Raw genomic sequence first — 24,510 nt, 5'->3', positions numbered from 1 at the left:
ACATCATAGGTTTTATGGGCTCTTTATATCCATGGTTGTGGTCTCTACACTGTGCACCACTGTACTGGCCATCAGTGTCTGCCCTATGTTTAAAGAGTGACTAAAATAATTAACATGAGTACATTTATTTTATAGGCGTAAGAAGAAGCTGATGATTTAAATGCTCCTGAGGTGGGGTCGCTCGGTGGCACAGGCAAAGAGCTTTACTGGGGCATAAACAAACGTCCGATTTGGATCAATAATCCGAGTGGCCAATGCCGCCTTAAGACGCGCACCATAAATCTCAGAGGGCCACCCCTCTCCCTCATTAAATTATAAAGGATCTGTGAGCCGTGAAACACTAACAGTGAAGTATCACATAGGTCGCTAAAAATAGAGCGGCCTAAACAAAGGAGTTTTTTTTCCCTTCTTCTCCACATCCATATTGTTACTCAAGAAACCTTTTAACTACCCACTTCTCTCATTCCCTGAGGTCAAGAAAGAGAGGTGGCCAAAGCCCGGCATCCCGGCGCACACTCGCGTGTGTTTGCAGGGGTGTCGTCCGTGCTTCAACAAAACACTAACACATCCCTGTGATGTCATTATGTGGGGGATACAGCTGTTCTGGCGGATGGGAACACTCTCGCAGAAGTGCTCCGTCTCTGCCAGCAGGTCCGAGGTGCATCTTGTTGCTCCAATTTAAATTGCAAATCCACTTAAAGTACATAAGTCAAGAGTGCTCCCAGCTAAAATGCAAGCCGTGTTGAGTCTGGAAGATTTTTAAAAAATCATGGACCTTGCACTTAGGAGGATTACATTTTCATGTGAGAAAAAGAAAACGAGGGGGTGGGGGAGGGGGAGGGGTTCCAACTCATCATCATCATCTTCATTGTTGTCACCTCAAAAAGGAGAACAAATTATAATCGGAACATTTTCCAATTGTCTTTTTTGTTTTTTCAGTGCAGTGAGAAATGGGCGTTGGGAGATCGCTGTGCTCTGGCTGATGTGAAATGTATCAGTGAGAAAGAGCAGTTTCCACACAAGTGACTTCTCAAGGCCCCACGGTATAAATATCAACCATCTGTGAGGCCATCTGCATTGTGGTGCTATATCATGCACCGAGGCCAAGCCACCACCAAACGCAGACCGGTCGCCTCCTGTGGCATCGAAAACTGCAACACGAGACAAAATGAGTTATCGTAAAATCACACCGCTATCAACAATGCATGTGCCCTCGTTTCTCAAGTGGTGTTGTCATGCGTTTACACATAGGTGAGGTCATCTTTTAAAGGAGCAATCATGATAACCTCACTGTTGTATAATGTGTGGTGCCACCAGATCGCATCTTTCTGAAGAAAACGCTCGGCTTCGGGGAGGAACATTTTAGCACAGATGTAATGTGGACTATCGGGTGCTTCTTCTTTTTTTTGTCTGGACTGTTGTGATTTCAGGGGCGAACATGTCGGTTTTAAGCAGCCATCCATCATCGTCTGACAGCGGGTAGTTCAACAGTTCAGAGTAGTTGTTGCATTTTGTGCTTACTGTGTTGTAGCCGACTTCTGTAAATACCAACTTACCAGACCACTTACATTACTCATTACAAACAGAGGGAAAAAGAGATGCCACCTGCTATTATGTATAAAAGCCCGACCACACCAGATGAAAGACACCACTTCATTCACACCGCCTCTCTCCACATCTGGAATCATGTGTCTCACCAACTGTTCACGCTGAACATGTATGTTTTTGTGCGTCTGTGTTTGTGTTGGTGAAAGATGAAGAGAGACACCGGGAATGGATGTGTGCGCGCGCCTACTTTGACATGAGAGACATTGTTTCGGGCGATGTAGTTATTGGAACGGAATGGAATGGACCAGGGCTGGTGCTGAAGAGCAGCCCACTTGAGGGGGAAAGAGAGAGCGGAGGGGCCAGTGGCGAGTGAGAACCCTTTTGTTATTTCTGTAGATTGTTGAGACACAGAGGAAAGGGGAGGGGGGGTAGTAATGAAAGCCGCCATCCGCACACCAGCACTCCCCCCTGTTTGTTTACATAACTCATCGTAAAATATCTTATAACCAGAGCAAGTGATGGCTGGGGCAATTTTAAAAGATTGATAGAATATTCCATATTGAGAAGCAGAAGAACAGATGTTAAAACTGTCTTTGATTACAAGTGTCATCAGAGCCTGGGAAATATAAGTAGCCCAGAAAATGTATCCTGCTTTTTAATATCACAATCTTATAAATTCATATCCAGTTCACATAACCTTCCAAATTCTGAAGACGTAATAAAACACTAAATTATAAATAAATAAATCTAAGTGTCTTTGGGGCTGTAAATAACAAGTGGAATCATAATTGATCAATCTGACTGCTTTTGTTTTAATCCATTAATCCATAAATAATATCTGTGCTCATCAGAAAATAGTGAAGAATTAGTACTTTACACTTATTGTGACTGAAGCCCAAGGTGATGTCATCACGTTGCTTGTTTTGGTGCTACCATCCATATTCCAAAGATATTCAGGTTTGACATAAGACACAGAAAAGGATCAAATATTTGCATGTGGAATAAGGAAGGTGATGTAATTTATTTCTTAATTTCTTAATCATTAATTCATTTATCAATTAATTTACTCAGTCACTAATTGTTGTAACCTGGAAGAATATAGTTTTTGGACATGATTCAAAAAGTGATGCTTCAACCCTAATACTAAAATATTAATTTTAGAATTAGATTTTAAAATGCAATATTACACTTAAACGTATCATTAAGTCCCAAAAATGTACTCACTGTGAACCCTATATAAAATGTTATGATTTCTTCAGAAGATAATTTCCCCTCAGAGACATATTTCCATGTATATCAAAGAGATCCGCTAACTTACACCTCCCACGATGACCCGCACCCTCCAAACATGCGATTATATCTATTTTTTCTTCTTGTGAAATGGTTAGCCTGACCATCCAAGAAATTATGGGAAAAAAATAAAACCTAAAACATGTTCCTATGGTTTCTTTATGAGCAAATTTCCCTTGAAGACATATTTAATTCCATTTGTACCAAGGAGATAATCTTCCACCTCTCAGCTCTTTGTACAGGATGCTGTGGCTGTGCAAGAGAACTTCAGACTCTAGAGGTCTCCATCCTTCAGCATCCCCTCACCATCCACCTATCCACCCTCCTCCTCCTCCTCCGCCTCCTCCTCCTCCTCCTCTCTGGCATTTTGTGCAGCGGAGGAGGAAAGGAGGAGAGGCTGCAGAGTGCAGGAGACGGAGGGACCCGGAGACAACACGTCCCACGCCAGAGCCAGACAGCCGAGGGAACTTTGATTTGACGCCAAGTGGCAAAGCCCGCGACGAACATGACGGAGAGGGAGAGCCGCGCTTCTTCGCACCGGGAGGCTTAAGACCATGTCGGGCGCGTGCAACACATATGATGCCCTTGGACTCGTGCGCTCAACGAAGAAGATTGATTTGTGCGTGATTTCGCTCCTCGTTGCGCCGACGGTGCCGCTGCGTTAATGCGCCCGTACTTGAGGTCAGCCGAATGCGTCTGAAGGCAGTCTGAGCGCATTGTTTCCACCTCCGATGCGTATGGGATTTCCAGCCGCGATGTCTGCAATATTTCGCTCTTTGTTTCTGGGTAAGTCACTTCCCATATTCCCTTTCAAAGGTTCGTTAATGGATTCTTCTTTTTAAAAAGCAGTGGAGCGTATTTGTGTCTGTCATCTGTGTCTGAGGATGTGGACACTGCTGCGGCTATTCTATTTATATTCCTTATTTTTCTTTTGGACTCATTTCATTGTCCTCAACAACACATCTGGCTGATGTTTCCAGCCCAGATTTCTGATGATGTCAGACTATATTTATTTTTCCTTTATTTAACTCGGCATTTTATCACTAAAAAAGAATTGCTATTTACATATATTTGAGAAATGGAAATGGCACAAGTTGACGCTGCTGTCCAACCCATAGGTTGCTCTACTTGCTCTTAACAAAGGTGGGAAAAAAATGAAAGAGGATAAAAGTTCATCTGACCCCTCCCTTATAATCTGCTCTTCACATTTATCCACAACCTATACATACATGTGCATGGAATGACAGCAGTTCTGCATAGGCAGGTCTGCTGCAGATAAATGTTTGCAATTTTCTGGCACAGGCTAATCATTTGGAGGAGAGCATGTATGTAGAAAACTCTCCTGCAGGGTCAGATGTTTTCCATCCGCCTTTCTTGTTGTTTGGCCAAGTTTAAAGGGCTCTGAATATAATGTTCTGATTTTTTTGTGTATTTTCAGTTTAAAATTGAGCTGCAAAATGTGACCATGAAGAATAAAAAATAGATAGAAAGCTCATTTTATTTATCTTTATATACAGCAATAATAGTACTAACACAACCACTGCTGTGACTAGTGGAGCCTGGAGGTACCAGGTACAAAGTTATATGGAGGCTTGTTTAATTCCTCTGTGGCTACACTGACTGGAAGTTGCTGTACTGCGAGACAGTGTGTAAAAACGACTTCCAGTAAGAGGTTTCACACTCCCCACCGCTGTGTCCTCATCTGCAGTGAAAAAAAAATCTCAAATTCCTCTAGTTGGGTGTAACTGGGTAAAAGGGAGTTTTTCAAAAAGGGAGTGTACACTCTGAAGTGTCTGTGGTTGGGGCTGCTTCGTGTGAAGAGTTGGACATATGAGGGATAGTGCAACAAAGACCTGGCAGCTCGTCCCCACTGGATCGAGTCCAGAAGTCGTGCTCTAATCCGCTGGCTGTCCGTATCGCAGTGCAGAGGAGAAATCTAGACACGGGCAGTTCAGTTGTGTTTAATTTTTCATTTGATTAGTTTAGACAACGGACGTTACCCGCTCATGCTCCATGTGGCTTGTGATGTACACATGTGAACGTTTAAAGAGTTTGTTATCCTCCGCTCCCCATTATTCAGTTCCTTCCATATAGTGGTGACCTTTCCCCTGGCCCAGTGCTTTCTGCGAGAGGCTCCAGTCCCCTGTGACCCCTGAATAAGATAAGCAGTATAGAGGATGGAAAAATTGACCCATGCTGTGGACCTGCATACATTATGGTAGGGGTCACATTGGTCTGCCGGTGGATCCTGAGTACGTGCTTAGTCGTGACGGTCAATCATCCTTGGTTTAACTAAAGGGCTGAATCGGCACTGGACACTGCAAGAATTTTTTTTACTTTGGTTCATCAGTCTTCTTCAAGCTTAAGGGGCTGATTAGTTAGACATCTGTGGATTACTGATAATGTTGAGGAAATTACGATGAAAACAGTCAATTCCTATCTTTGCTTGTGAAATGGCACAACAGCAATTTATTCACTAAAATAAAATATAAAGATATTTTTCTTAAAATAACCATCGGCCTGTGCCAAGAGTATTAAATGACTTGTTGTTGCCATGGTGAGGCAGTTTCTTCTTCCCCTGTCATGTCACAAGATATGAATGTATAAAACGATTCATGCAGCTGCAAAATGATATCCAGCTGAGCGTCCAGTACAGCTGCAACCTGGGTCATGCATCTCTCATGCGGGGAACGAAATATCCGCCAGTCAGCTGAAAGAGAGCAAGGAAATATATGTAGCTTTTCAGGCTAGGCTGCTCTGCTGTGCCAGACTGGAGGACATTTTCCTAAAGTTATAGCCCGTATTAATTCAGGATCAACACCGAGGCCAAGTAAAGAGAGGAAGTGGCTGTTTTATTATAAAAGAATCAATAGTCATTAATAGGGTCTCATTTCCTTCTTTTCATTTGGCTTTGGCCTCGTAAGTCATGAGATATCCTTAATTTAATATCTACTGGAGACGTAATATCCACTGTTCATATTTAGGGTTGCAAAGGGGCGGACAATTTCCGGAAACTTTCCATGGGAAGTTAAGCTCGGGAATTTGGGAAATTTTGACACTTTTTTTGCAAATGTTATCTTATAACAGGTAACTTAAATGTAGTTGAAAACAAGACTAGGCAAGCCTAGCTCAGCTGGAACCTAGCATATTGATTACTTGTTACACTGAAGCCATGTTCATTTTAATACCAAGTTTATTTTTATACAGTAAGTTCACTTTTTACAGCAGTGAGAGTAGGATGTATGTATGTCCACACAAAAGTACACCATCACCTCGATTACTCGCTGCTGTTGGGGTCCATCAAAAAAGCGCGAGTTGGGCTACTTATCAAAAATAAAAGTAATTACCGCAAATTAAAGGCTGAGCAATAAAAACGTCATTCAAAACTCTATTTTAAAGATGTATGGAATGCAGCACACGCTGTGTTTCTTTGAAAAGGATGTAGCTAGCTATTGTAAACCAAATTGACAGAATTAATGGATTGTTTTATTTTTTATTTTTTAAAACAACCAAGATCATGGTTGATCGTGGTCGATGACATCATCAACATCGCTTTCTCCTCCACTGAGCCACAGGAGACATTTAACACCTGTGAACTACTTCCCATTAACTGACGTTTATGTGTATAACTACTTCCCCTTTGCACTTTACATCCATTTCCTCTAAAGTAAAAATATATTCAGAAACCACCAATACTCATCTCCAACATACTGTCACATAGAGGAAACTGCTGAGGTCAGATTTTCATGTTTAAGTCCATCGTTCCTGCAGGTTTTGATAAGTATTCACTGACCGGGTTCTATCCTGAGGTCCACATAGAGACGGTAGAGTTCTACTCACAAATGGATTAAGTCAAAAATGTTATTTTTAAAATTTGTATTAGAAATGTTTGCATGCATGTCTGCTTATGACAAAACAAAATGTTTATATTTATGTCTGTATATGACAAGGTAAATACAGTTAGTATAAATTACCCCACAGTTTCTAGTTTATTCCCATTAATTCCCGTATATTCCCGTTAATTCCCATGGAAAGTTTCCAATTTTGAATATTCCCGGAATTTTGCAACCCTACTCATATTACAGATAAGTAGCACAATTAATTGCTACGGAGATTTTCACAGCCCCCATCGGTAACTCTGTCGATACAAAATAAGAAACGGAACAAGGTCGAATAAAGCAACAGGGTAGCAGCGCAGTGCAGCGGTAGATTGGGCCAGGTGAAGGAGACCAGTGATGGATTGCCTATCTGTCCTTGTGCCAGGATTAAATGATTCTGAATGAGAGAATTTGAAAATGACTGCCCAAGAAGTAATAACATAGTGTAAGTCACTTGACAGGAATGTAATTGGAAAGAATGAGTGGCTTCTCTATGCGAGAGCCCAAAGGCTGCAGCCTGCATTTGGTGGAGTCTTTTATGTGCGCTTGAGCATCATTGTGCAAGACAATGCCATGCGAGTGATCATGGGAATACAGTGGGCACGAGTCTGTGCATGTGTGTATCCATGCTTTATGTGAGGAGATGGCAGTGCCCATGCAAGCACACATGCTAGTGTTGGATGGAGATGAAGCGAGCAGTGGCTCCAAACAGAAATTCTGTCCCCATTCTATATTTAGCATGTCTGCCGGGGAAGGCAGAGGATCTCTGAAATGTGAAGATGACAGGAGCCTCCTGAGCCAGAGGTTATGAAGTGACATCTTGATGCGTTTGCGCCTGAATCACACTCCCACACACACTCAGGACCAGACTTCTGACATTCCCTACAAACCCAGAGACATTCCGATATTTGACGTCTAGTTACCATATATTAAGGCTTTGTTTTGATCTCCTTTTGACTGGCATTATTCTTCAGTGTCATCACAGGGCATCCCCCCCAATGCACATCCTGAAAATATTTTTTTTTTGAGAGCATGTGATGAATTTGGCAGATCTCGCTTTTGTGGGACCTGAATTTGCTGGATGTTTGAAGCATTTGTCACTTAGGTGCAGAGCACTGTGCAGCGCACTGAAGTCAACCGTCATCTCACATTTGAGAAGCATGAACTTTGAAATGACTTTCAATCTTACCTCAGTTGGCAAGTACGATTCATTTAAGTTCATTTGATGAAAGTGATGCAGACATCTCAGCACATTCTCACACACAGACTGAGCAAAGGGGCGATGTAAAGCATCACAACACATACACAGTATGTACTCAGGAATCAATATCAACTAGATACTGCATTCGAGCGGCAGGACACAGTACAGTATAGCTGCAGCTGAAGAGGGAATATAGCAAGTGTATTGCTCCAGATAGTGAAGCGACTTCCCTTCCACCTGCAGTGTCAGCTATTTGACATGCAGAACAAAGTGTAAACAGATTTCCATCAAGAGAGGATTCTGTTACTCAAAGCAAAAGTGGCAAATCTGAAAGGATCAGCAAGGAGACAACAGTCTGGAATACAAAACCTCTACCCAGGGTGACCGAGGAGTGGTATAGATGAGCACAGAGGTCCAGCCGTCCTCAAAACAATTGATCCATATCATTAACAAACACTGATTTGCCTTCCAAGCACTTTCCCTCACCCTCCTGATGCCTATGGCCTTTGAATGACAGCATGCTTCCCAGAATAACAAGCCGTCCATCTTCTGTACCTGAGGGGTTCTTCATGTTTCATTGATTGTGGTGCTTTTAGTCGAAGGGGTCTTTCTCTTGTGTCGCAGCAGGCTGGATGCCATGTTTGAAATGAGAGTGTTTGTAGGTGAAAGTGTGCCTGCTTTGTGAAGTAAGTGCTTTTAGTCCTGATAGTATAGAGGGTGGAGGTCGGCTATGTTTTTATAGCTGCATAAGAGCTGCAAGGTAAAAATAAAGGTCACAGTGTTGGAATGGATGTGGCCTTTCCTGACTTCATCTCTTATTTCATCAAAATGTCTTTGTCTATGATTTCCAACCTATCCACACATAATTCTACGTGGGCCTTTTTGTCACTTGCATCTTGTAAAACACAAGACACATGCCTAGACAGAGCTGGGTTTGTGTAGTGTTTCTGACCTATAAACCCTCCCCCTTTTTTCATCCTTCACCGGGGAAATTACTGCCAGATTATTTTGGAACGTATGAACAGGAACTGCCTATTTCACTTTACTGCTAATCTTTGACAGATGTTCCCGGAGAGGCTCACATTCACATTAACTGGAGCCACATGCGCAGTCTACACATGACACTACAGCACACCAGTGGGTTTCACTGCTCTGTACAGTGCGCAAACAGTTACAGACACAAACATTTTCAACAGATGAAGTAACGTTTATATAGATGACAACTGCAGGCTATTTTATACTATAGGCGAAGCATTCGATCAGTTTTATTCATCGAAACACAAACTCTTATGAGAGAGTTTCGCAACAGTGAACTTCCATTTTTTGAGAGCTGTTCCAAATATCTCCAAGAAATGATGTTTCACTATATCACAGACATAGGCCTCTGAATGCTATTGGATACACTTACAGCCAATCAGAGTAAGGAAACATGTGACGTAGGTTATCAACAAACACTGAGCCATTGTTTGTTCTTGTTTTGGAGAAAATACACTGCCCGTTTGTTTCATACTGTTGCAAGAGCAGATTTAACAGACCTCTCCACATCAGAGGCAGCCATCTTGGTTGTTAATGAAAACACTTCAGGAGTCCTCCTCTGTAATTATATGAACCCCGCCTCCCTTTAGATACATTGTTGTGATTGGCTCAACTTGTCCGGGGAGAGATGAAATCAGTCTAAATGGGAGGAGGGACGGACCCGGTCTGTAAGAGCAAATAAATATGAGCTTGCTGATTGGCCTGGTTTCCAGGGCAACTATTGATGCTGACTACTGATTGATTAATAAGCTGTATGCCTCACTGTGTGGAGGAGACTGGGTTAAAACCAATGTCAAAAATAAATACATGTATGAATTTTCCCGAAAATTATTACCTCTGCCAAGTTTATGTTTTCAACAGCCTTTGTTTGTTTGTTAGCAGCATTACACAAAAACCAAAGGACAGATTACCATAAAACATGTTGGAGGGATGTTTAGGGAAGAACCCACTAAATGTTGGTGTGGACACTTTCACTGATTTCTCAGGGACTAAGTCAAAGATGTCGGTGAGAAAAATCAAGCACATTTAGAGGACTGATATATGAACGTGTGCAGCTTGATTTAATTGAATCAGACTGTTGGGCCTTGGTGGAGGTATTAATTATTCAAATTATTAAAGTGCACCAGCTGATTCTACTACTGCCACCCCTCAGCCCAGCAGATATTACATATGACCATAGACCTTGTAGGCGAAGCAAGTTTTTCTTCTTCTTGTAACTGTCTTGGGACTGCATGAGATTAGCTTGTTTCCTTCTGTTTCCATACTTATCATTTAAGAGTATGTCTGACTGTATGTGTTTTGTTTCGTGAAACGCATCCAATAATACAAATAGGAAAAAGGTGTTGCAGGAAATAACCAAGACAGCAGATTTAGCATATTAAAATCAGCTACTCTTAATCTAAAAGTCCTTTAACACCTTGGGTAGTGACTCTAAACGGTTCCATTGGCCTCAATCTCCCTGTAATCGACACAGCCATGGCCATGTCCTCCAAAAGGGAGGAATAGCCATGAAAGTCAATGAAGCAAGCACAATCCCAGCCGTTTTCCTCGAAAATGTGAGGTGATGTGCTCCTTCTGAGCAAAAATATTGTAATGAAGGGCTTTGATTGTTTTATGTAAGCAGCAAGGAGATCAAACAGTGAACAAAACGGTGTGAGAAACGCTGATGCTGTTGGTGAGGTGGAGCATAGAATTGATTCCCCCTACTGAAGGTCTGTCCCGATATTAATCCCATGCACTTATTGACATTTGCAGTAAATGGGATTCCATCTATCACCAACACCAGCGCTGTTGCTACAAAAGCAAAGGGAATCAACATTCTTGCATCTTGCAAAAATACCACTTCAAGTTATTTGTTTATCGGTGGTGATGGTGGTGGTGGTGGTGGGGGGGGGAAGAAACTATCATCTCTCATCTCCCAGCCCGGTTATGGCGCTCTCAAGTGCTTTCTTCTTTACTGAAAACTGGCAGTGCAGAATAAAGCTGGCATGCTTGTCTTCTCTTAGCGGAACATGCTTTTGATCTATGTTCCCCGTCTCTGAAACCAGGTATGTCCCTGTTTCCTGTGCAGCTGCTCGTCGCGGCTCTGCAGGAAAAATAAACAGCTCAAAAAGCCAAATCCCTCTCTGCTGAGGTGTCTTTCAATTCCAAGCAGCTTAGCATAGTGCTTACATCAGTGACACAAAGGAGGAAAACGCAAACTATTGATGAAACATTTACACCCTGGGAGCAGCACAGTAGTGACATTGGCTGTGTTACAGTTGAGGCCAAGCCTTCACGTAGTCGCCTTGTCACCTGGAGTCCTGTTAACATGGCCGTGAGCTCACTGATTGTCCAAGTCAAGATGATTTGAAATCGTTCGCTCTACTCTGCCGAGTGGACCTCACTTGGGCGGTCAGGCGTTTTGTGCTTGGCTAACATTTTCAGTGAGTGACCGAGTGTCAAAACCCTAGTAAACCATCTGCCAATAATTGATCATCTCTTACCAGTCGCTTAGCGCTTTAATTGGTCATGGGGTGCACCTGTCAGACTCCAACCTGTGCGCCGCCTCATCTCTCGCTGTGATTATTGATTAGCATGTCCAAATATGGACTGGGACACTCAAACAGCATCTTACTGCTGAAATGAGAATCAGCAAGAGAATGCGGCTCACAGCCAGACCGTGACCACAGGGAGTCCTGCACATAACTCTTAAAAGCAAAGGATGTTTCCTGCAGCCTGAAAGAATTTTGAAATGTACATGCATTTGATTTATTCCAGTCTGGTGCGGATGCACAAAAATATTGACTTTTTATCCATCATCTTTTCTTTCATTGTACATGGCATTCAGCTGTAATTCAATTCCCTGAATTGATTGCAGAGGAGTAAGAGCAACTTGCACTGGCACCAATTAATGGAGACCCGGGCAAGTTCCTTTTTCTTCCCCTTCAGCTTTTCCAATTGAGAGCCGACTGAATGAGCAGGAGGAAATGTTCCACGTCGCTCTATTTAGACGCCTGCTGTTCCTTTCAATTTGAAGCAGTCTATTAGCCCAGCAAGCAGGACACTCCATTAGAACCCGTGTGCTACATTGTCTCACTCCATTTCCTCTTTTGCTTGCCAGTCTTCCCTAAAGCGTTAGTGGCTTTAATCAGTAGAGGCCCCTCTGCCCTTCAGACATTTATCTTCAGCCGCTTTTGGTCGTCACCGAGCAGCCTGGAAAGACCTAAAGATGGATGGTGTTTGGAAGGGAGGGGATTTGGTGGCCATTGATTAGAGTGGTGGAAGACAAAGTGGTTACCTGCACAAGACCTGAACACCATCTGGCAGATCCCCCCTCCACTCTCAGTGCCTGATAGCTGAAGTCAGGACTCAGCCATCTGACAAATATAGATCTATACTGAGTGACGGATAAAAGGGATCTTCTTGGTCTCGGTTGGAGATGAAAATAAGCTCAGATAATTGTGTAACTTTCAATTCCAGGCTTCATCTGTTTACTGGCTGTAATAAAACTTTGGCCTTTAAAGCTGTGCAAGATATGCAATTCCACTAATTGATTCTTTATAGGGATGGAATCCTTGGTCATCAGAAACTTGCCTCGTGTCAGTAGAAACTGTAAAAAGCAATAACTTAGGTCCAACCTTGGGTTGCCAGCGCTGCTCTCTTCCAGTGGATGTTGTGTGATGGATGGTTTAATTATCCAACCACAATACCAGTCATTTGCTCTGTCATAGCACAGTGAGAACACTGTAAACTTAATAGCATTGATCAGTTGCTAAATCATCCACAAATTAAATAGGGAATGTCCCTGATTGCACCACAGCTCTCCATTCACTATTTCAGATTGAAGAGCATACAAGTCCTGTATCAGGGCTGAAAGGTTGAGAAGTTTGTTTTCCACAGGAGATAAATCATCACTGTGGAGCTCAGACTGTGTGTGTGTGTATCACCAGAGCTGAAAAAAGCCTTTCCCCCTCCTGTCCTCCCACTTTTCCCCTTTTCCAGCAAAGAGACTCAGAACAGATGGCACCACCACCTTTGTTTTTTCCAACTCGTTAGACTTGACTTGTTGATGAAATGGAGCCTTTACGCTATGCTGCCGAGCAGATGTGAACTTGAACATTTGTTAATGTAGCCCTGCAGTAAGTTAGGCATCACCCACAGCTTGAAGAGCCTGAAACTTGGATGTTACATGTTTAGTTAAACCTTTTTTTACATCAGAATTAGCGGGTACACGCAGGTTTTTTTACACACCGGTAAATCGCTAAAAAGATGTGATCGACTTCTTTCCCATTGTCATCGCGTGTGTTTTGTTCCCCTGGTGATTCATGTTGAATGTCGAGAAAACGTGTCAGAAACTGGGAAGCTCACCCACCTCATTGTCTTGACAGTGTTGCATTTTGCACCAGATGAAGAAAATGTGCTCCTGTTGCATGTTGTTCCCAAGATGTAAAATAACAGCAACTAAACATTCATGGCTCTTTACACTCCAATGTCGGAAAATTAAATGCTTATCATGACGAAAAAAGGGCAGCGTCAGCGTCTTGGCTGCCAAAGTAAAAATGAAGAGGAAATTAGCGCGTTCTTCCGGTCGGAGCTGGAGCCGATAAAAACCTGCGTCTACTGCAGAGTCATTTTGCCTGGGAGGGAATGCTGATTCTATCATTGCAGACAAAAGCCAGATGTTAAGTGAGTGTTGGTGGGTTTTTTGACCAGTGGGAAGGGTTTGACAACAATCTATATAGTCCTTTTTTACATAGTAGTACTTTTTCTCTTCATGGTCAGTAAGGCTGCACTTGTTGTGCATGGACATGAAGCAGTGTGTTAGTGCTCGTTACCGCCTGACAAACACACAACTCACTGCAGCTGGGGCTAGTGGTGCTCATGTGATTGTGTAAACTCACTGCAGTAATGTAGTGCACCTCAGAGAGTCACCAATTGATGCCAACAACTCTGCAATCATAACTCGCCGCTCAGCGGGGTAAACAGCATGTTTCCTCCATTTATTTATGTATTATTCTCTCCATTTTTGTTTAGTGCATGCTTGTGCAGCTCGGCCCATAACGCAGCTTGTCAGTCCCAACTCATAGAGCCCCACAATTCCTGTCGAGAAACAGACAGGGCCTTAGGACTGCGCTCAAGATGCCTGTCATGGTTTGGCATTCTTGTCCAAACTGTCACACGTACAACTGTCTTATTACTGGTTGAGGATAATGGTGTTCTTCATTTCTTGTGTAAACAGTGCTGCAGTGTGTGAAAACTGTGCTGCACGTTTGGAGTTTGACGTCTCTCAAAATTATGAAACGTGAGGCTCACATTGTCTCTGAGCAGCAGACATCATTTTTACTTTGTGTGTCTATCTTCAAGAGGGAAATCAAGAGTGTTAGCATTTGGCTTGATTTGCTGTCTGGGGTCCAAAGATGCCGTGCAGGAGGAAGTAGCAGTGTTTGCAAATTCAAGCTCTTAAAATAATTAAAGTTGGCATGATGACTCTGCTTTCTAGATGGGTCCAAGCCTAAAAAAGACAGCTTTGGGAGTTACCCCACAGCAACAGCAAGCTGTGTTTCTCTCTGAAAGTAGAAATAATGTATGAAATGTGCAGATAGGAAAATGAAATCAAATGCATAATTCTGTCACTGTGGGGTGAAATGAAGCTTTTGGCCCCCAACCCATCATAATGGAAAGCAAACATTTTTCCATTTAGGAGAGGGAGATGATGTTTACTCTATTAACCTTTCCTCTTGGTTGCACTCTTGACATTGAACAATGTGGAAGAGGCCGACTCCTTGCTGGCCCTTTTGCTAATGAGGCAATTAAGTCTATCCTGCCTTGGTTGAGCAAAGGGGCAGGGAGAGGAAGGCAAGTCATCTGCTGTCTCAGCAAACACCAAGTGTCTTTGCCGAGCCGCAGTCAGACTACATAACAAGCCCTGCTTTGTTGAAGTGGTTGCCCACTCGCAGGTCTCCCTTGTCAGCGCGACCCTCAGCACAGCTGGAGATCACAGGCAGCATCAGGCCACATTTATCCGTGTGCACTGAATCACATCAAATGAGGGAAAAACACTGTAGAAAAATGATGTTTGCGCTCTGTTTGCGAGGCCATGGGGGGGCGGCATTGGTGTAGCCTCGCAATTTATCCACATTATTTTTTATTAACACCAACAGCACCTAGAGTACTGTTTAGAAATCAAATAGTGCTGTTACTTTTACTCACTGGATTACATCCCAGTTCAGAATAAATACATGCCTGATATTTACCTCTCCCATTCCCTTCCGCCTAGGTTAGGTTTTCATCAATGTTTGTTATTTAGCAGGATTACACAAAAACTACTGGACAGATTACCACGGAACTTTGTGGACGAATGTAGTAGGGGTCAGGGAAGTATCCATTAAATTTAGCTATAGCTCCGGACCCAAGAGTTTCATTCAATCAAAATAGATATTTTTGTTGATTTCTCCGAATAATTAATCGATCTAGAGCAAAGTAATTATGCATATTATCTATAATATCATAACATCTATGAGTGTGTGCAATTTGGTGAATGTCCAAATAAAAATCTGGATCTTGTTACTTTAAAAGCGGTTCCATAGGGGACTGTCAGGCCTTGGCTGAGGTAGGCACTCAACTGAGTCCCATTTCAGACAACTCAGAGAATATGTCAGAAATCATACTTTAGTAAAGAATTACAATTATTGTATTCTTAATCCCACTTCAACAGTGAGCGTACAGTATGTCAGTGCTGCCTACATGTACTACTATTGCTTAGCCTCTGTGGGTCCTGTTGACTTGAGTATTTACCTTGTTTTTTTTTTACTTTATGAGTTATTCATGCTGCTAAAAGAGCTCTTGCTTGTAGACAGACTGAGAGGATGTCTGGCGACTGAAGGCCAGTGCCGGGAGGAGCAGTGCACACACACCATGGCTGGAGATTTAAGGGGGGCAGAGTGAGGATGCCGCTCTCATCGTATATTCCCACAAGAAAAGGTGGTTCTGTTTGGCTTTTTCACCTGTGTACTGGTGACTAGAGGACCGGCGTTCTCTGTGTGGCATAAAGAAACAGACAAATAGGAATATACAACTGTGTGAGTGCATAAGTGATGTCTGTCAGTGAGTGTGTTCACGCCTGTTTTTATCATCAGATTCCCTCTCTGACACGTGTTGGAGGGATGGCGTAGAATTGCAATTGCCTCGAGAGCTCGCCGGGATAACGTTGATTGCTGTAAAATGTGCTGATACTCAGCATCCATTAAAGAAACACCCTTGTTACCCAATTAAATGAGTTTGACAGCAATTAGCATGTCTCTTCCTTCTTAGCCCAGTGACTGGCTGCAATGAGTAGCTGCTGTGTCATACAAAAGGGGTCTGCATTAGGGCCCGAGTTTAATGTGTTTAAGGGATGCACAATTCGAACGTGTGATAAGGGAAGGCTTACGGCTGCTCAGAATGGATTAGTGGACATAGTTGTCTGTCTTAAAGATCAGGCTTAACCATCACACTCCTTTTTTTCCTCCCCTCCTCCATCTCTCTTCACTGGTAATGAATCACCAGTGTTTCCTGACACGAGGCACAAAAAAGATCGTCTCACTCGGCAGGGGACGAAGATGAGTGCTCATTAGCCGCGGAAAGGTGTACCGAACCAAGAAGACAAGATGTCCAGACAGATTTGTTTGAAATCAACCACTGTCTTCTGAAGCTTCCCTTCTGCAGTTTTGCGGCTGCCACAACTTACCAGACGAGATTCGTAGGAGCTTATGTCGGCAGGCAAAAGGATGCTTAAGCCACACGGACAAATGTAGAAGAAGAAGGAGAAAGCGAGCACTGTGGCTCCTGTTAGTGTCACATTTTTTGCCCACTTGTGCAGGTTTCACTGTGCACTTTAACATATTTCCCTTTGCCACGTGAGGCGATCAATAGTGAAAGATTACCTCGGCTCGGTGGGAGACACGGATGCCTCTGAAGTGGCAGGATCCGAGAGGACAGAGCAGAGCTGTGGTTTTCAGTTACAGGACACAAAAGATGCACAGTGGCAAGGGCGCCAGTAAAAGTGCTCAGTGAGCAATGGGCTGCAGCGGCGACGGGCCATGTGTATTTGCAGCTGGCTGAAATTACTGACACGGGACACGACAGGTCACACGTCAGTACTGCAAAATATACAAAAAGCACCATCACTGCTCATATGCACATGCATCATTATCCTCATTCCAGACATAATCCTGTCACATATACATGGCACAAAGCTTTCATGACGACGTTTCACTGGGAAATGATTTATTCCTTCTACATTCGGCTCACAGGACTGAGAAGCACAAGACAATGGTACGGCTCTTTCATTCTTTTGTCATTTTGTCTGCGCACCAATGAGTCACAGTCTGCTGCTACAGACCTAGGACAGGTGATACGACTGCCCTCCGTCTTTGTGTATGTACCAATGTTTTCCTTTAGCTCAAGCTAACAGCCCTCTTGTTAGGATAAATAGACCTGTCAGCATCCTCACTCACCCATGCCCCTGTGAAGTGCACTGGGAGACCCTCCCACTGACACGCAAGTTAGTACCATTTTGTCATCTGGTTACTGTACCACGTGAGGTCTGCAGGGAAATCATAATGAAACGGCGCCAGCACAATTTTTATATCATGAATGAATGTTATTACGTTAATGCACGGCGCTCTCCTCGCAGTCTCAAGAGCACCACCCACCCTGGTGTCTCCTTTGCTTTCCCCACTTGACTCTGTTGTCTTCTTCTATAGCCGGACCAACTGCAAAGACAATCCCCTCCTGCAGTTGATCTGGTTGAAGGGAGAGAAGAGAGAGAGGTGGTTATAGGTGCGGGGGAGAACAGAGAAGTGGAAAGTTGATGTATGGCCCACATTACCATCTGAATACATTAGTATGGCCAGCAGAACATAGGCTGTGAAAGCCCTCATTATTTTACATATCGATTTTGACTTCACCTCACCTGTAGCTGAGCTCAAGTAATCCCACTTATTGTTTATCTGTCACTGTGTAAAGTCATTTTGATTTGGGAAATATAAAAACAAATAGATTTTTTCTGTTTATTTAGAGCACAAATATTCCCCGTATTGCTGTTGTTTGCCTACACGGCGCAATAGAAGTATGAGTGATGCTTCACTGGACTGACCAGTGCAGTCATTAATCCTAATATTTAGACTGCAGCCGCCATCCACTCCTGGCCGCCGCTTGACTACAAGTAATCATAGCCATACACCCGTGTGTATAGTGCTGCAGGAAAAACACTACAAGCACAGCAGCTTAGTCCATCAATCTAAGAGGCCAGGCATTTTTTCTCCAACCCTTTGTTGAAGCATTTTACATGCCACCCCCCCCCCATCTTGAGGGAGTATGTTTATGAGCCCTTCCTCTTCCTGCCCTGTCTCTTCCCATTCCTCTCTCCCTCCTACGAGAGGAGGGGTCCTGAGTGGACGGAGTGTGCACTCCCCGCCGCAGGGTCGTGATAGATGGCCACTCAGTTTATACGCAGCTCGCTCACCAGAGGCCGGCCATATTTCTCCTTCACTGCCCGCTTATAAACCTGCATCTCACATGCGGACTGTCAGGGATGTTTGCTTTGTGTGAGCTCAGCAGGGCCGAGGAGGAGTATTTGATTAGATGTAATGGAATTACAGTAATCTGATTCCAAAAAAAGATGACATCTGTAATCTGTTGCAGTAACTGTAAATATGCGGTAATCTGATCACAGATTCTTGTGATGCTTCAGAGTTATTGCACAGCTCAGTGTAACTGTAGCATCTACGCTGTGGAATTTGTTTCTTCTTCTTTTTTGCAGAATTGTAGATTAAATTGAGTCCTATGTAACTGAAGGCTATTAGAAGAGTGTGAGATAAATTTACATTTCCAGCAGCATCACTGCTCACAATTTCCTGCAGGTAATCAGCACTTTAAGTAATTACCTTTGGGTGTAATCCTCCTAACCCTCGTAACTGGTGTTGCAGTGAATGGTGGGCTGGTTGTGATATGTTAGGGGGGGTTGGATGGATATGTTGAGGTAGAATATTAGCAAAGAGATGACTCCAGGGCCTTATTGGAGGCTACTGCTCGGCCATAGAAGGAATAAACGCTGCAGGGTGCTCTGCATGGCAACGCGCTGCTGCTTTTGGGTCAGAGAAATGAGCGGAGAGAGGATCTGTCATTGATCCTGTGGCATTAGCCTGGGCTGCAGTCATAATGAAGGCAGTGTTGTGTGCTCTGTGTGTGTGTGTGTGTGTGTGTGTGTGTGTGTGTGTGTGTGTGTGTGTGTGTGTGTGTGTGTGTGTGTGTGTGTGTGTGTGTGTGTGTGTGTGTGTGTGTGTGTGTGTGTGTGTGTGTGTGTTGTAACTCACAAGTATTCCAGTGATTAATTATAACTTGTGTGGACACAAATATATCACTCAAAGCGTGTTTGTGCACGTGTGTAGCCCCAGATGGCCTTGAGTGAGAATATTTTTACGACTGTGTGTGTATTCTTTTTGTGCAGGTGTATGTGTGTGTGTGTATTTCCACATTCCCTTGTGCGAACAAATTGCTGGGTATGCATTGTCATAGTGTGAGTGCACTATGTGTATGTATTTCCTTGACTCTTGAGTGCGTGCGCGCGTACACAGTGATGAAGCAGGAGAGGCTGCTTGGCGACTCATCCATCATTTCCCCCCCTGGCCCGCAGTGCCCTCAGAGCGTTGCACTGTCACAGTGACATTGGGCTCATTTTGGACAAGAAAAATGGTGCATCCGCCCCCAGTGTCGCCACCGCACATTGCTTCCCCCCCTCCAGCCAACCCGCCAACTTAGACGCTGCAGTAACAATCCCTCTTACGGTCTCAGACTCATCCCCTCGCCGTACGCCGAATCTGCAGGGACAGATCGCTAATGAACGCCAGGGCTCTATTGAAGGACCCTCATTTGTCCACGGCCATTTAGTGTAGCTGCTTCAGGTGGGCTGTCACCTTTTCTGACCCTATCCATCCCCCACCTCCTGCTGGATAACCTTGGAAAGGCTGGATTATGGGGGAGCAGATGGGGGAGAGAACAACGGGAGAGATCAGCCCAGTGTGTTATGAGTGTCCCGCGGCCTCTCTCTGCCCCATCCCTGCATCTCTCCCTCGCTGGTAATGTACAGGGTGAGTCAGCATGAGCAACTGCAGTGTAGCAGTCCAATCACTCTGTTTACGCTTGTCTCTGAAGAGACAATGCCAACGCAACACGGCTAAGCCACTGCTGCTGCTGCTGTTGTGGTTATTCATGTGTGGTTATTCATGTGTGTGTGTGTGTGTGTGTGTGTGTGTGTGTGTGAACGTGACCTCCAACTCTCTTCACGGACGGCACAGGAAAGCAGTAGCACATGCAGGACCAACTTTCACTGCTGAGAGGGATGGTTTCACGGTCAAGGAAGTGGGGCAGATAGTGAGAAAATCGTATGGCGTTACGATGCAACACGGAGTGCCTGCTTCTCTCCCATCAAGCAGCAGAAAGTGTGTGTGTGTGTGTGTGTGTGTGTGTGTGTGTGTGTGTGTGTGTGTGTGCGTGTGTGCACGTGTTTGTGGTGCATAAATGTATGAATGTGCATGCGTGTGTTTTGTGTGTCACAACGAGTGCATGGTTTGTATTGCAGGTAGGTACTTCTCTGGGCACGTGATTCTCTAAGAATAACCTACACATAAACAGTCATCTAAAATTAGAAATTAGTTCATACTCTTATAGCGCACACACACACACACACACTAAACACACACAGACTGTCAGCGCAGACCCAGATAACCATACGAACGCATGCAGACACAGCTCAACCACCAGCTCCACTTACGTAACTGCAGTCACCACATTTTAATATCATTCCTCCTAAAACGGCACCTTGTTGTCAGGGGTGGGCGGAGGGCTGGAATAGCTGAGGCAGACAGCGATGAAAAATGAAAAGAGACAGACGAGAAGGGAAAGAACAGAGGGACACAGGGAGAGAGACAGACGTGCTGGGCCGTTATCGGAGCAAAACTATTTACGAATGTAAGGGGAGGGTTGTGTTACTGCACCTCAGTCCGTGTCTCTGTGTGTGTAACCAGATTTGTAAATGTGTAGACAAACCTGTGAATGACTGCAGAGATGTAAATGACATCTAATCAGTTACAGTCATCAGCTCCCTGCATAACTTCTGTTTCTCGCTCTTGGATCAGAGCACTTTAATATCTATGTAGACATTTACAGATTTATCCACACACTTGCAGATTCCTTTCATTTACAAGTTTACAAATCTGATCAGCAACACACACTTACTTATCTCTGCAACACATTTGAAAATATGGCCCCATAGACAGTGAGAGGAATGTGAACACTAGAGGAGGAGTTGCAGTATGTTTGCCTCACTGTCTCCTGTGTCCGCAGCTAAAACAGTTGCTTATCAGTCCTGCCACAGAGAAAAGCATGCATTCACTGTAAACGCATAGATCTCCTGATACACCGGCCGATGAATTCACACACACACACACACACACAGCTTTCCCCTCAATAAGCCTCATAGATAGCCGCTCTGCAGCTGACAATAGCAACAATAGCATAAATCCTGATCCCAGCAACAACAGCAGCGATGGGCAGCTACGTCCTTCGCTGAACTCACGTCGGCATGGTCCGACTTTCATGTTTTTATTTGGAAAAGGAGAAGCTTTCCAGATAATTAAGCATCCTATCAGGAAATGTCGGGTTTGGTGGCCGATCGATCAGCTCGTCGCGTCACTCAAGATCAATAGCCATCCTTCCTCCTCTATCGAAGATCTTGTTTCCTCCGTTTGCCTGCAGCCGCGTGCCCCGTGACCTCATATTCCCACCTGACTTAACCTCTCCCATAAGTTAGGCCGGAGGTCAACGTCTGATATTAATTTGCATGACCTTGTTGACTCTAATGTCCTATTGAGCGGAAGCGCATGTATTGTCTTTCTTACATCCCTGAGAATAACTTCCTTCCTGTGCACGGATCAATACCGTAGTGCGGGATGTAAGAAATAGTACGCCATTTCCCCTCGCTATAATGACAGGAATCATGGAGAATATATGCAATAGGCAGCCTGGAATCAATAGCTCTAATGTAAATGTAAACTCTTTGCTTTCTGTTCCAGAGGCAGTCTTGTGGTTTGTTTATGTACATTTCTATACAGTAAAATCAGATTTCTGTCTGAGAGAACAACACTGAAGGCATTTTACTGTGCAGGATTACAAATATCACTCAGTTCTCTTTGGAGTATCACAGACAAGCATTATGATGCAGTGCTCCACGGCCTCTTATCGCAGCCTCTCACCATGAAGGAATGGTGTATAGCACATTTCAATCATTCTGTCATGAGAGAGCTATAATCTTTTTCTTCTGCGTGGCATATGTCCTTCCACGTCTAACTAATCCTTATTATGCCTCAGAAGCGAAGGTCATTGTCAAAGCCGAGGGGTGATTAAGTTAATCCACTTGTTTTCTGAATCCGATTTACCTCATTTTCCAAACTAGGGAACAATGTTCCGCTACAAAGACATCAAGATGATAGCGCAGCACGCACTAAGGAGGAGGGCCCCTACACTGGAGAGGCTTCTATTATCTGTCTTCAACATCTGCATCCCATTCTGCTCCCCAGTTCTATCAGCGGATTTCTAATGACTCCACTCAAAGCTATCTCTGCCGTACGAAGAGTGAGAGCGAAAGTGAGAGGAGCGCACCCAAGTTAAAAGCCGATGATCCCTCGGCTCCCTCTTATTCATGAGGCGATCTATGTCGCTGCAGCACGAGCAGATCAGGGCAAGGCGAAGAGAGGCACGGTGCCCTGTTGAGCAGGAGCCCCGTGCTGCGGCCCGGCCAGCCTCAGTGAGTTACGCAGTGCAGTGGCATACAGTTGACTTCATTAGCAGGGCCCTCCCTTCCAGGGATGGGTTATTTACTACTGCACCAGGCACAGACAGATGCTCCACAGATATTATACTATAGAGGTTTGTGCAACTACAAAAAGGTGTGTGTAAGTGGGTGCATGTGTGTGTGTTTCAGGGGCAGATGAAAATGATGCAAATGAAGTGATTAAAATGAATCCACGTGTCAGTTTGCGAATATGTTTTCTGTTTTAACTGTAACTCTGCATGTGTGCTCACGTTATATCCGTATGACATGCAACTCTGCATTTATGAATATTTGTTTATAGATTTATTAGCCTGCGTGTGCCTTCCAGTGCATTAGCGTAACCATTAGCTTCTCCCTGTCCGACCCAATCACTCTCCTCCGCCTCGTCATCCCGTGGCATGTGAGCTGCTGTTAGTCGCAGGGAGGAAGAGAAGCGGAGTGAGACGAGCGGAGCTGGCCACACAGCACACTCACATTTTCCAAATTATAGATACAGGTTGGCACTTAGACGTCAGTTTGATTCTGCAGAGGGCAGTCAGCACAGATGAACATGTAGAGTGTATGTGAGGTGTCCCGATCAGCCCCATGGCATGAGCTGATCTGCAGCTCAAAGCAGAATGTAATGAGAGAGAGGAAAACTCTGTGTTGTGAGAGCTTATGTTTTCATGGGATCATGGGCTTTAGTGGCATTACAGCACACTGTGATTTCCACCATTACCTCACATTTGAATGTGCTCTGCTATGCAATTATGGAGAATCCGTGAATGATGGCTGTGAAGAATATTCAACCCTTTCAAACTTCTCATGTAAAACAATAGAATCCTGGATAGGCCAGAAAATGTAGTCTTCTTTCTTCTTATTTTATTAAAATTTTTCTTCTTAATCTAGTTTTTATTCCACACTCTTTTACCACTCTTACCCTTATTTTAGCCATTTTATTATGTGATGCTTATTTTTACTTTTCTATTTATTATCTACTTTTTAATCTCCACTTTACTGGTCTCACTTTGTTTTTGATAGTTTTTTATTTTGTATTTTATTTTCTCTCAACCTGCATGAAAGGTGCTATATAATTAAAGTTTGATTGATTGATTGACTAACCACAACACACACTTTGAAGTTTAGTAGTTTCTCTCTCTTGTTCATACAATAGCTACAAGGAGACACTGGTTCCCTGTCCGTCTTGTCTGTTGTTATGAACCTATCTATCATGATGCCTCATGGAATTGGTGAACCAATAGGGAAGTTCCCATTGTCTGTCCAACAATCCAAAAAACACAGGCATATTGAACGTTTCAGTCATGCAGCTCCACCTACACGTTTACTGTATGTGTTCATATTATCATTGTTTGAACACATGGGGCAGCCAACAGTGGACTGTTGCTGAGTCGCTTTACATGAACAACTGTGATAAAAAAGGAAGAAAAAAAGCTGAAACTAGTTTAGAGTTTTCAGGTAGTTGTGCATCTAGTAACCCTGCAGAAAACAGAGGGGAGGAGCCGAGTGAATTCTGCTCCCGGTGAATCCTCTTCAAACAGCAGCCAAGGTTTACACTATAAGCAGTTTATAGTCTGGGTTTACTCAGCAGGAGGATATTGCTTCATTTTCTGCTGCGGTTTCATCAGAAATTCTAATAAAAGTGAAGTAATCAATGCACGATTGACTCAGACCTGCAGAGTTTTATTCCCAGAAAAATCTAATGAAGG

General features: G+C 43.8%; 1 protein-coding gene across 1 annotated transcript in view; it reads left to right on the top strand.

Annotated features, from left to right (window-relative positions):
* Nucleotides 1-3,220: 3,220 nt before the first annotated feature.
* The window catches only part of clmpb (CXADR like membrane protein b), a 73,338-nt gene continuing 52,048 nt past the window's right edge, over nt 3,221-24,510 (top strand). Inside the window, exon 1 of the mRNA XM_035154161.2 lies at nt 3,221-3,624. Coding sequence (XP_035010052.1) covers nt 3,570-3,624 — 55 coding nt within the window. The 5' untranslated portion in view covers nt 3,221-3,569. The remainder of the gene's footprint in view (nt 3,625-24,510) is intronic.

Source organism: Hippoglossus stenolepis, chromosome 4, assembly GCF_022539355.2.
Source record: "Hippoglossus stenolepis isolate QCI-W04-F060 chromosome 4, HSTE1.2, whole genome shotgun sequence".
NCBI lineage: Eukaryota > Metazoa > Chordata > Actinopteri > Pleuronectiformes > Pleuronectidae > Hippoglossus > Hippoglossus stenolepis.
Note: the sequence above shows the minus strand (reverse complement) of the source record. Positions and strands in the feature narration are given on the sequence as shown.